Raw genomic sequence first — 13,721 nt, forward strand, 5'->3', positions numbered from 1 at the left:
GTGGGTAGACGCTGGTAGCTGGGTGGCTACTTGGAGTGGCTGAATAGCTGTGGGTAGATGCTGGTAGCTGGGTGGCTACGTGGAGTGGCCGGATAGCCATGGGTACACGAATGCAGCAGGCTTATGGATAGCACTGATCTAGGAACCAGCAGGAGCCTGGGACATACTGGCACACAGAGGTACAGCTATAGCACAAGCAGTACACCACGGAACGTAACAAGATGTTCAAGCACTGAGTGCTATTAGAGGAGGATCTATATACCTAGAGTCTGGCAGCGATTGGTGGATACAGACAGGTGGTCTGGCAGTGGCATTCAGAGTGGAGCAAGGCACAGCATGCAGAGGAAGTATTCATCTCTGCAGCCCTTGAGAATAAGGACCACACCTGTGATTCCAGTTGAGACTAGCAATGCTCACAGACAGAGCAGGGTCCAGGTGTTTAATCAGTGTGGGGAGGTGAGAGCTCTGCACACACAGAGATGTAACAGCCAGCATGATTCAGCCAGAGCAGATGTCCTAGGAGAATTACAAACACAGATCCATGGAGCAGCTGGCAGAGGTAAGTCACAAGGTAAAAACTAGCCAGGATTGTGACAGCCAGGAGATGCTGGGGATAAATAGGGACATAATATAGTGCACCTGAGAGAGGGCCATGGGCTCATGGGGAAGGGCCAGGGAAGAGACAGGGGAGGCCAGGAGATGCTGGGGATAAATAGGGACATAATGTAGTGCACCTGAGAGAGGGCCATGGCCTCATGGGGACGGGCCAGGGAAGATATAGGGGAGGCCAGGAGATGCTGGGGATAAATAGGGACATAATATAGTGCACCTGAGAGAGGGCCATGGCCTCATGGGGAAGGGCCAGGGAAGAGATAGGAGAGGCCAGGAGATGCTGGGGATAAAAGAAGAGGAAGCTACTAGTGAAAATGATAGAAAAACAGGCCCAAACAGCGCCCCCTGTCCTGCGGTGCCCTGTGCCATGACACTGGTCGCACTGCCGTAGTTATGGCCCTGGGTGTGACACAGATAGGGTAGACTGTTAGGATGAACCATCCCTTATCCTGTTTGTTACTATGGGATCAGCAGCTATGACCCCCTGATAAAAAGTAATGGTTGTCTGACTGTCCTGCTACAGACTTATAGGTGCTTTCTGCCTCCAGAACCTTCATGGTGTCATCTGCATTAACTCCTATAGGACTGTGGGGGAGGAACTTTACTAGAAGCTACAGTCAGTGAGAGCAAATTGCAGTCTCGCCTATTGCCAGAAGGTGGCGCTCTGACTTCATTAGTGTGCTAGACTACAGAAAGATCCTTGCAGCTAGATGGAACCTTAGCAGATGTAACACTTGTGATAGCCTTTCTCTTTTCTGTCAAAACAATAACTGCTACACTCTGGACAGCTATGTGTATGGAGTATCTGTATTTATGTTCAAGATATGTGAAAGTAAAATGCAAACCTTTTATTAACAGATGCTGGAGGAAGTGCAAACTGCCCCTCAGGACCATCACATGGAGGAGGATGTAGAGACTTTCGCCTCCAAAGCTGAGATTGCTCAGCTGATGTCCTTGATCATTAATACATTCTATTCCAACAAGGAGATCTTCCTGAGAGAGCTAATCTCTAACTCCTCAGATGTAAGTAGTGACTTCCTGTTGAACCAGTAGCTGCGAGATCTTACTGTGCCTGGTTACTTAGGCGTAGCTCCATGTATTTCAGGCTCTGGATAAAATCTGCTATGAGAGCCTCATTGACCCAAGCAAACTGGATTCTGGGAAGGAATTGAAGATTGACCTAATCCCCAATAGGCATGAGCGTATCCTGACTCTCATTGACACAGGCATTCGGATGTCCTAAAGCCGATCTCATTAACAACCTAGGTACCATCGCCAAGTCTGGTACCAAGGCATTTATAGAGGATCTGAAGGCTGGTGCCGATATTTCCATGATTGGTCAGTTTGGTGTCGGTTTCTAGTGACAGTGATCACCAAGCACAATGATGACGAACAGTATGCCTGGGAATCCTCAGCCGGGGGGTCCTTCACTGTCAGAGTATACAACAGTAAGTATACAATAGATTGATGTCTCTTGTGACTTCTGTATGTATGACATTCCTGAAATGTAAACCAGTGCATCGGTTAATGACTATGTGTCTTCAGGTTAGCCTCTGGGCCGTGGTACGAAGGTTATCTGAAGGAAGACCAGGCCGAGTAGCTGGAGGAAAAGAGGATGAAGGAAATAGTAAAGAAACACTCCCAGTTCATTGGTTACCCCATAACGCTCTTTGTTGAAAAGGAATGGGACAAGGAAGTCAGTGACAGTGAAGCGGAGGAGAAGAAAGTGGAAGTTAAGGATAAAGATGAGGAGAAGCTGGAGATAGAGGATGTGGGCTCCGATGAGGAGGAAGAGAAGAAGGAAGGTGACCAAAAGAAGGAAAAGATTAAAGAGATATCCAATGACCAGGAAGAGCTGAACAAGACCAAACCCATCTGGACCCTTAACCCAGATGATATCACCAATGAGGAGTATGGAGCGTTCTACAAGAGTCTCACTAACGATTGGGAGGATCACCTGGCAGTGAAGGTAAATTGCTGTACTAAGTAATCTTGCCCATGTACAAGCTGCTGGCCCTCGGTGAGTTTAACCCTGAAATTCACAATGTCACGAAAGTAGGAGTGATAATCATAGCTGTGGAGTTAGAAGGTGAGGGTTTAGGATGAGGAAGGTATCAGAGGCGAAGAACCTGTTGATACATCTACTTCATCCACTAGCACCAGACATTGACAAGACCTGGTCAATGGCGCGGAGTCTAACCTATCGGTAGGTGTTCACCAGTGACCCCTCCAATCGGGATATGGGTTTTAGCTGCATCCGATAGGCAGGTCGCGGTCCTTTGGTCAGGTGTCTGATGCTAATGGTGACAAATGGAAGAATGTATATACAAGCTTGAGGACATAGGTGGACGTGCTGGTAATTGTAACGTTATCCGTGAAGAAAGCTGAGAACACAATGAGAATGAATGAGAGAATTCACTAGTACTGGCATCAGACGCAGAAGACTGAAATAAATACTGGAATCCTGGTAACATGGAATGCTAATATAAGCTGGTATCCGGACACATGAGATAATAGGATTTCACTGGCACTAGTATCCAAACGTAGGAGATGGTAATAAATACTGAGGAAAAATCGTATACGGAAAGAATAATAGTAGTAACTAGATACTTACGGAGATAATTGTCCGGAGCACTGGTATCTGCCATGGAGCCTGGAGCTAAACACAGTAGGATACTGAGTAAGACAGTAAGGGCTCTATTTATTAACATTATTTTGACTAAAATAAAGTGAAAAAGGGTGTTTTCACACCCATTTCACATTATTTTAGTATCACCTATAGTTATTACAGGGCAATTGGAGTAGAATTCGTAAAATTCTACTCCAACCCCTAAGTATCACTTATTTTTAGTAAAGCAGATCGCATTTCCCATAATTGTAATGGGAAATGTGATCCGACCAGAGTTACTAAAAATAAAATGTGAAAAAATATCGGGGAAAGCCCTGTGATAATAACGCCACCTGGAGGTGGCGTTATCCAGGGTCTCCCCCGGTTACCGGCCTCCTGCCCTGCTCTAACGGGGGAGAGCCGGGAGTCGGTCCCAGTAATCAGCTGTGTGGTCTAAACAGACCGCAAGCTGATCTCTGCTAAATAGACCGCAAGCTGATTACAGTAAAAAAAAGAAAAAAAATTTACTTATCTCACTCCAGGGACCGGTGATCGGGCCTCCGGTGATGACTCCCCTCCGGTCAGCTGGTCTCCCATACTGCACTGCTGCCCGGTCATCAGGCGATCGGGCCCCAGTGCAGTATGGGAAATCACCTGACCGGAGGAATGGAGAACATCACCGGAGGCCCGGAACATGCAGATAAGTGTAATTAAGGAAGAGGGGGGTCGTGGATCATGAGATCAGCTGACAGATTGCAGGACTGCCATTGGGAGAGACTAGTCAGATGACTCAGACTAAAATTGCTGCGCCCATGTCTGTCACGGCGGGAATCAGGACACACGCATGAAACCACTAGCAGTTCCTTGGGAGAATACTCAGCCCACCACTTACCTCCACACCTGGTGTCTGGACGCCTGATAGCCCGAGGATGCCGGCACAGTAGTGAGTAGCAACCGATCCCAGGCCGCATTCCTGACACAAAACTGCAATCCTGGTAAATGCAAAAACGCAGCAGCCTGAAATTTCAGGGGTAAACTCTCTAAGAAGAGGTGGCTTTCAAACGTCACCACTTAGTAAATGTACCCCAGGTCTATAAATTTTTGCTTTGCCTAAAGATTATTTTTGTAATTGTAACAGATCATGTGAGCTCACTGAAGGCCTGCGCTTCCATCCTGTGCTGGGCCTGCGCTTCCATCTTATTCTGGGCCTGCGCTTCCATCCTCTGCTGGGCCTGCGCTTTCATCTTATTCTGGGCCTGCGCTTCCATCTTATTCTGGGCCTGCGCTTCCATCTTATTCTGGGCCTGCGCTTCCATCTTATGCTGGGCCTGCGGTTCCATCTTATGCTGGACCTGCGCTTCCATCCTGTACTGGGCCTGCACTTCCATGTTATTCTGGGCCTGCGCTCCCATCCTGTGCTGGGCCTGCGCTCCCATCCTGTGCAGGGCCTGCGCTTCCATCTTATTCTGGGCCTGCGCTTCCATCTTATTCTGGGCCTGCGCTTCCATCTTATTCTGGGCCTGCGCTTACATCCTGTGCTGGGCCTGCGCTTCCATCTTATTCTGGGCCTGCGCTTCCATCTTATGCTGGGCCTGCGCTTCCATCTTATTCTGTGCTGGGCCTGCGCTTCCATCCTGTGCTGAGCCTGGGCTTCCATCCTGTGCTCCACCTGCGCTTCCATCTTATTTTGTGCCTGCTCTTCCATCTTATTCTGTGCCTGCGCTTCCATCTTATGCTGAGCCTGCGCTTCCATCTTATGGTGGGCCTGAGCTTCCATCTTATGCTGAGCCTGCGCTTCCATCTAATGCTGGGCCTGCGCTTCCATCTTATGCTGGGCCTGCACTTCCATTCTGTGCTGAGCCTGTGCTTCCATCCCGTGCTGGGCCTGCGCTTCCATCCTGTGCTGGGCCTGCGCTTCCATCTTATGCTGGCCCTGCGCTTCCATCCTGTGCTGGGCCTGGGCTTCCATCCTGTGCTGGGCCTGAGCTTCCATCCTTTGCTGGGCCTGTGCTTCCATCCTGTGCTGGGCCTGGGCTTCCATCCTGTGCTGGGCCTGCGCTTCCATCCTGTGCTGGGCCTGGGCTTCCATCCTGTGCTGGGCCTGCGCTTCCATCCTGTGCTGGGCATGCGCTTCCATCTTATTCTGGGGCTGCGCTTCCATCTTATGCTGGGCCTGCGCTTCCATCCTGTGCTGGGCCTGCGCTTCCATCCTGTGCTGGGCCTGCGCTTCCATCCTGTGCTGGGCCAGGGCTTCCATCCTGTGCTGGGCCTGGGCTTCCATCCTGTGCTGGGCCTGCGCTTCCATCCTGTGCTGGGCCTGCGCTTCCATCTTATTCTGGGCCTGCGCTTCCATCTTATTCTGGGCCTGTGCTTCCATCTTATGCTGGGCCTGCGCTTCCATCCTGTGCTGGGCCTGCGCTTCCATCCTGTGCTGGGCTTGTGCTTCCATCTTATGCTGAGCCTGCACTTCCTTCCTGTGGTGGGCCTGCGCTTCCATCCTGTGCTGAGCCTGCGCTTCCATCTTATGCTGGGCCTGCGCTTCCATCCTGTGCTGAGCCTGCGCTTCCATCCTGTGCTGGGCCTGGGCTTCCATCCTGTGCTGGGCCTGCGCTTCCATCCTGTGCTGGGCCTGTGCTTCCATCCTGTGCTGGGCCTGGGCTTCCATCCTGTGCTGGGCCTGGGCTTCCATCCTGTGCTGGGCCTGCGCTTCCATCCTGTGCTGAGCCTGCGCTTCCATCCTGTGCTGGGCCTGCGCTTCCATCCTGTGCTGAGCCTGCGCTTCCATCCTGTGCTGGGCCTGCGCTTCCATCCTGTGCTGAGCCTGCGCTTCCATCCTGTGCTGGGCCTGTGCTTCCATCTTATTCTGGGCCTGCGCTTCCATCCTGTGCTGGGCCTGGGCTTCCATCTTATGCTGAGCCTGCGCTTCCATCTTATGCTGGTCCTGCGCTTCCATCTTATGCTGAGCCTGAGCTTCCATCCTGTGCTGGGCCTGCGCTTCCATCCTGTGCTGGGCCTGCTCTTCCATCCTGTGCTCCACCTGCGCTTCCATCTTATTTTGTGCCTGCTCTTCCATCTTATTCTGTGCCTGCGCTTCCATCTTATGCTGAGCCTGCGCTTCCATCTTATGGTGGGCCTGAGCTTCCATCTTATGCTGAGCCTGCGCTTCCATCTAATGCTGGGCCTGCGCTTCCATCTTATGCTGGGCCTGCGCTTCCATTCTGTGCTGAGCCTGTGCTTCCATCCCGTGCTGGGCCTGCGCTTCCATCCTGTGCTGGGCCTGCGCTTCCATCTTATGCTGGGCCTGCGCTTCCATCCTGTGCTGGGCCTGGGCTTCCATCCTGTGCTGGGCCTGAGCTTCCATCCTTTGCTGGGCCTGTGCTTCCATCCTGTGCTGGGCCTGGGCTTCCATCCTGTGCTGGGCCTGCGCTTCCATCCTGTGCTGGGCCTGCGCTTCCATCCTGTGCTGGGCCTGGGCTTCCATCCTGTGCTGGGCCTGCGCTTCCATCCTGTGCTGGGCATGCAATTCCATCTTATTCTGGGGCTGCGCTTCCATCTTATGCTGGGCCTGCGCTTCCATCCTGTGCTGGGCCTGCGCTTCCATCCTGTGCTGGGCCTGCGCTTCCATCCTGTGCTGGGCCAGGGCTTCCATCCTGTGCTGAGCCTGGGCTTCCATCCTGTGCTGGGCCTGCGCTCCCATCCTGTGCTGCGCCTGCGCTTCCATCTTATTCTGGGCCTGCGCTTCCATCTTATTCTGGGCCTGCGCTTCCATCTTATGCTGGGCCTGCGCTTCCATCCTGTGCTGGGCCTGTGGTTCCATCTTATTCTGGGCCTGTGCTTCCATCCTGTGCTGGGCCTGCGCTTCCATCTTATTCTGGGCCTGCGCTTCCATCTTTTTCTGGGCCTGCGCTTCCATCTTATTCTGAGCCTGCGCTCCCATCCTGTGCTTGGCCTGCTCTTCCATCCTGTGCTTGGCCTGCGCTTCCATCCTGTGCTGGGCCTGCGCTTCCATCCTGTGCTAGGCCTGCGCTTCCATCCTGTGCTGGGCCTGCGCTTCCATCTTATTCTGTGTCTGCACTTCCATCTTATGCTGGGCCTGCGCGTCCATCTTATGCTGTGCCTGCGCTTCCATCTTATGCTGAGCCTGCGCTTCCATCCTGTGCTGGGTCTGCGCTTCCATCTTATGCTGAGCCTGCGCTTCCATCTTATTCTGGGCCAGCGCTTAAATCTTATGCTGGGCCTGCGCTTCCATCCTGTGCTGAGCCTGCGCTTCCATCTTATTCTGGGCCTGCGCTTCCATCCTGTGCTGGGCCTGGGCTTCCATCTTATGCTGAGCCTGCGCTTCCATCTTATGCTGGTCCTGCGCTTCCATCTTATGCTGAGCCTGCGCTTCCTTCCTGTGCTGGGCCTGCGCTTCCATCCTGTGCTGGGCCTGCGCTTCCATCTTATGCTGAGCCTGCGCTTCCATCTTATGCTGGGCCTGTGCTTCCATCTTATGGTGGGCCTGTGCTTCCATCTTATGCTGAGCCTGCACTTCCTTCCTGTGCTGGGCCTGCGCTTCCATCCTGTGCTGGGCCTGCGCTTCCATCCTGTGCTGGGCCTGTGCTTCCATCTTATGCTGAGCCTGCACTTCCTTCCTGTGGTGGGCCTGCGCTTCCATCCTGTGCTGAGCCTGCGCTTCCATCTTATGCTGGGCCTGCGCTTCCATCCTGTGCTGAGCCTGCGCTTCCATCCTGTGCTGGGCCTGGGCTTCCATCCTGTGCTGGGCCTGCGCTTCCATCCTGTGCTGGGCCTGCGCTTCCATCCTGTGCTGGGCCTGCGCTTCCATCCTGTGCTGGGCCTGCGCTTCCATCCTGTGCTGGGCCTGCGCTTCCATCCTGTGCTGGGCCTGCGCTTCCATCTTATTCTGGGCCTGAGCTTCCATCCTGTGCTGGGCCTGCGCTCCCATCCTGTGCTGGGCCTGTGCTTCCATCTAATTCTGGGCCTGTGCTTCCATCCTGTGCTGGGCCTGCGCTTCCATCTTATTCTGGGCCTGCGCTTCCATCTTATTCTGGGCCTGCGCTTCCATCTTATGCTGAGCCTGTGCTTCCATCCTGTGCTGGGCCTGCGCTTCCATCTTATTCTGAGCCTGCGCTCCCATCCTGTGCTGGGCCTGCTCTTCCATCCTGTGCTGGGCCTGCTCTTCCATCTTATTCTGGGCCTGAGCTTCCATCCTGTGCTGGGCCTGCGCTCCCATCCTGTGCTGCGCCTGCGCTTCCATCTTATTCTGGGCCTGCGCTTCCATCTTATTCTGGGCCTGCGCTTCCATCCTGTGCTGGGCCTGCGCTTCCATCTTTTTCTGGGCCTGCGCTTCCATCTTATTCTGAGCCTGCGCTCCCATCCTGTGCTGGGCCTGCTCTTCCATCCTGTGCTGGGCCTGCGCTTCCATCCTGTGCTGGGCCTGGGCTTCCATCCTGTGCTTTGCCTGTGCTTCCATCTGATGCTGAGCCTGCACTTCCTTCCTGTGGCGGGCCTGCGCTTCCATCCTGTGCTGAGCCTGCGCTTCCATCTTATGCTGGGCCTGCGCTTCCATCCTGTGCTGAGCCTGCGCTTCCATCCTGTGCTGGGCCTGGGCTTCCATCCTGTGCTGGGCCTGCGCTTCCATCCTGTGCTGGGCCTGCGCTTCCATCCTGTGCTGGGCCTGGGCTTCCATCCTGTGCTGGGCCTGCGCTTCCATCCTGTGCTGAACCTGCGCTTCCATCCTCTGCTGGGCCTGCGCTTCCATCTTATTCTGGGCCTGAGCTTCCATCCTGTGCTGGGCCTGCGCTCCCATCCTGTGCTGGGCCTGTGCTTCCATCTTATTCTGGGCCTGTGCTTCCATCCTGTGCTGGGCCTGCGCTTCCATCTTATTCTGGGCCTGCGCTTCCATCTTATTCTGTGCCTGCGCTCCCATCCTGTGCTGGGCCTGCTCTTCCATCCTGTGCTGGGCCTGCGCTTCCATCCTGTGCTGGGCCTGGGCTTCCATCCTGTGCTAGGCCTGCGCTTCCATCCTGTGCTGGGCCTGCTCTTCCATCTTATTCTGTGTCTGCACTTCCATCTTATGCTGGGCCTGCGCTTCCATCTTATGCTGAGCCTGCGCTTCCATCTTATGCTGAGCCTGCGCTTCCATCCTGTGCTGGGTCTGCGCTTCCATCTTATGCTGAGCCTGCGCTTCCATCTTATTCTGGGCCTGCGCTTCCATCTTATTCTGGGCCTGCGCTTCCATCCTGTGCTGGGTCTGCGCTTCCATCTTATGCTGAGCCTGCGCTTCCATCTTATCCTGGGCCTGCGCTTAAATCTTATGCTGGGCCTGCGCTTCCATCCTGTGCTGAGCCTGCGCTTCCATCTTATTCTGGGCCTGCGCTTCCATTTTATGCTGAGCCTGCGCTTCCATCCTGTGCTGGGTCTGCGCTTCCATCTTATGCTGAGCCTGCGTTTCCATCTTATTCTGGGCCTGCGCTTCCATCTTATTCTGGGCCTGCGCTTCCATCCTGTGCTGGGTCTGCGCTTCCATCTTATGCTGAGCCTGCGCTTCCATGTTATCCTGGGCCTGCTCTTAAATCTTATGCTGGGCCTGCGCTTCCATCCTGTGCTGAGCCTGCGCTTCCATCTTATTCTGGGCCTGCGCTTCCATTTTATGCTGAGCCTGCGCTTCCATCTTATGCTGGGCCTGCGCTTCCATCTTATGCTGAGCCTGCGCTTCCTTCCTGTGCTGGGCCTGCGCTTCCATCCTGTGCTGGGCCTGCGCTTCCATTTTATGCTGAGCCTGCGCTTCCATCTTATGCTGGGCCTGTGCTTCCATCTTATGGTGGGCCTGTGCTTCCATCTTATGCTGAGCCTGCACTTCCTTCCTGTGCTGGGCCTGCGCTTCCATCCTGTGCTGGGCCTGCGCTTCCATCCTGTGCTGGGCCTGTGCTTCCATCTTATGCTGAGCCTGCACTTCCTTCCTGTGGTGGGCCTGCGCTTCCATCCTGTGCTGAGCCTGCGCTTCCATCTTATGCTGGGCCTGCGCTTCCATCTTATTCTGGGCCTGCGCTTCCATCTTATGCTGAGCCTGCGCTTCCATCCTGTGCTGGGCCTGCGCTTCCATCTTTTTCTGGGCCTGCGCTTCCATCTTTTTCTGAGCCTGCGCTCCCATCCTGTGCTGGGCCTGCTCTTCCATCCTGTGCTGGGCCTGCGCTTCCATCCTGTGCTGGGCCTGGGCTTCCATCCTGTGCTAGGCCTGCGCTTCCATCATGTGCTGGGCCTGCGCTTCCATCCTGTGCTGGGCCTGCGCTTCCATCTTATTCTGGGCCTGCGCTTCCATCTTATTCTGGGCCTGTGCTTCCATCCTGTGCTGGGCCTGCGCTTCCATCTTATTCTGGGCCTGCGCATCCATCTTATGCTGGGCCTGCGCTTCCATCCTGTGCTGGGCCTGCGCTTCCATCTTATTCTGGGCCTGAGCTTCCATCCTGTGCTGGGCCTGCGCTCCCATCCTGTGCTGCGCCTGCGCTTCCATCTTATTCTGGGCCTGCGCTTCCATCTTATTCTGGGCCTGCGCTTCCATCCTATGCTGGGCCTGCGCTTCCATCTTTTTCTGGGCCTGCGCTTCCATCTTATTCTGAGCCTGCGCTCCCATCCTGTGCTGGGCCTGCTCTTCCATCCTGTGCTGGGCCTGCGCTTCCATACTGTGCTGGGCCTGGGCTTCCATCCTGTGCTTGGCCTGCGCTTCCATCCTGTGCTGGGCCTGCGCTTCCATCCTTTGCTGGGCCTGCGCTTCCATCCTGTGCTGGGCCTGCGCTTCCATCCTGTGCTAGGCCTGCGCTTCCATCCTGTGCTGGGCCTGCGCTTCCATCCTTTGCTGGGCCTGCGCTTCCATCCTGTGCTAGGCCTGCGCTTCCATCCTGTGCTGGGCCTGCGCTTCCATCCTGTGCTGGGTCTGCGCTTCCATCCTGTGCTGGGCCTGCACAGCACAGGATGAATCTCCATCTCTAACAATCTCCCTATTCTGTAGACTTCATCAGACGTGTCGTGGACTCGGAAGATCTCCCCCTGAACATTTCCAGGGAAATGGTGCAGCAGAGCAAAATCCTGAAGGTTATACGCACACTTGCTTGGGTGCCACGGGTTGATGATCCAGGACCAAGTAAAATGATATATGGTCAATGTGCTAGGCAAAACCAGAGCAGGTGACTTCATATAATAAATGTGGCCAAACAGCAGCTTAACTCTGTCCACCACCACAGAACTGACCCTAAGGGTGGGTACACACCTGGGCGACTTGTCCACCAACCCAGGGGTCTGCCGTCTATGTGTCTGTTCACCAACTGGACGGGCTTTTAAATTTGCCCGCCCAGTTGAGATGTCGGTTACCGGCCGGCTCTTGCAGCAAGTGTACGGGCGGTCTGCGGTTCACCCACGCACACAGCCAGATGTGCCGGTATATCGGCATTGGTTGTACTGTAGGGCCTTGCGATATGTCTGTTAACAACGTTGTTCACAGACATATCGTCTGTACACAGCGCCCATACACTATGCGATATGTCGTTTATCGGCTAATTGAACAACATATCGCAGAGTGTTATGTAAATTGTGTTTGTTTTTTACCTGAACTTCTCAATGAGATAGTTTGCCTAGATTTGCTGTAAATAATGCAGATACGATAGGGGGCCGTGATTCAAGAAAGTTTGGGAATCGCTGTGTTAGTGGCTTTTATAGAGTGTAACAAAGGCTATTCCTATTCTTCCTTAGCTGGGTATTCATGAAGAGTCTCAGAACCGCAACAAACTATCCTCCTGAGATCCTACACGTCTGCATCAGGAGATGAGATGGTGTCGCTGAAAGACTATTGTACTAGGAGGAAGGAGAACCAGAAGCACATCTACTACATCATAGGTATGTAGGACTCCCAGCCAGTACTCCAGTTACTACAAGATACTCAATGTGACATCCGTAGCCTCAGCAATGACAATCTTATGGTTGGGTATATTTACTAAAGTACAGGTTTTTAGTAGTGGAGATTCTACTTAACATTTATCTACCACCTTCTAGAAGATAATCAATAAAATGTGATTGGTTGCTATGGGCAACATCTCCACTTCTAAAAACCTGCACTTTAGTAAGTATACCCTGGTGAGAGAATCTCAGGAATAGACGCTGATGACATCACACTAAAGCTGGGTACACACTACACAATTATTGGGCCAATTTGCCAATAATCCGGTTATTGGCCATGAGTTATCGTGTAGTGAGTGAGCATTAGCGATTCGCTAATAAAACTGTTAAAAACAACTTCCCAGAAACCCATTCCTTCTATTATCGGATCAGTCGGCCAAGACAGAAAATCTCAGCCACAATCTCCCGATATTGAGCAGTGTGTGTTTGTTCTCTATAATCTGCCCATATTTCATACGTATTCCCATAACTGTAGGCATCCTTGTGAGCGGACATAAGCAGAATCAGTGTAGTGGAAAAGTTGGTATTTTTCTAATATAAAATTCCACAATGTGTAGCACAGATATTGGGGCTTTTGATTTGCTAAAAAATGGCCCCGTTTGCCGGCCAAATCAAAAACATTGGACAGTGTGTACCTAGTGTGGCCGGAGGCTGACCACACGTGATTAAAATGGCTGCCACGGTGTTGAAGAGATTAACGCTCCTGCAACGGCACCATTTGTAAAAGGACCTTTAGGCGCAGTGCGCCACGTACTGCAATCAAATGTATACAGTATGTAATGTGTTTGAATATGTCTGTGCTGTGCGCAGTTGTGGAAATGTACTTAGAAATGTTTAGCCTATGCACTTATAAGGAATGTATAAGTTATTTTGTTTTAGAAGGCTGTAACATTTAAATCAAATGGTTATGAGACATTCTCACCTCCTAGTGATATGTTACTTATCCTGATGTAGTGACCAAACCTTTGTTTACAGCACTTTCATTGAAATGTAATGCAGAGGTCTCCTGTGTGTCTCTGGGTACAATACCCAGCCAGTTTGGTAAAAACAATTTGTTGGTGGTTAGGAAGCTTCTATTTTGTATAAGAACTTAGAAGGTGTAAGACTCAGAAAGCCAAACCTGGTTTAGTCATAGACATGTGAAAGGACCAATAGGAATTTGCATTATATTTACCTTTTCAGAAACAGTATATGCTAACTCAGTTTGTGCTTAGGAAACCAAATGTTTTTGGGTGGTATCAAGGAAATTGATTTAATCTCTGTGAAATGTAAGACGTATTTATTTATGTTTTGTGAGATAGCGTGATTGTCTAAGAGGAACCCAGGGCGGACTTACCCCCTGCGGTAATGTGTATTGGAGTGGCATAAAAGAAGGGTTCGTGCCTGGTAAAATTGGACAACCCTGTAAAATCTTTGAGGAGAAGAACTGCTGATTTGATAAGATTCCTGTATGCGATGTACCCCTTCATTCAGAAGGTTGCGTCTTTTTTAAGACTTTGAGCAATAAACATCTTGCCTGACTTCAATTGCCTCAATCCTGCGACAAACAGAA

The 13,721-nt window shown here is 52.6% G+C and overlaps 1 protein-coding gene across 1 annotated transcript; it reads left to right on the forward strand.

Annotated features, from left to right (window-relative positions):
• Positions 1-1,470: 1,470 nt before the first annotated feature.
• On the forward strand, positions 1,471-2,602 carry HSP90AA1 (heat shock protein 90 alpha family class A member 1). Its single transcript, XM_088475658.1, is given in 6 exon segments — positions 1,471-1,635; positions 1,718-1,843; positions 1,845-1,965; positions 1,968-2,060; positions 2,158-2,184; positions 2,187-2,602. Coding segments are annotated over 6 exon segments (948 nt in total).
• Positions 2,603-13,721: the final 11,119 nt, after the last annotated feature.

The sequence above is a fragment of the Taudactylus pleione genome, unplaced genomic scaffold (assembly GCF_031769625.1).
Source record: "Taudactylus pleione unplaced genomic scaffold, aTauple2 ptg000175l, whole genome shotgun sequence".
NCBI classification, from domain to species: domain Eukaryota; kingdom Metazoa; phylum Chordata; class Amphibia; order Anura; family Myobatrachidae; genus Taudactylus; species Taudactylus pleione.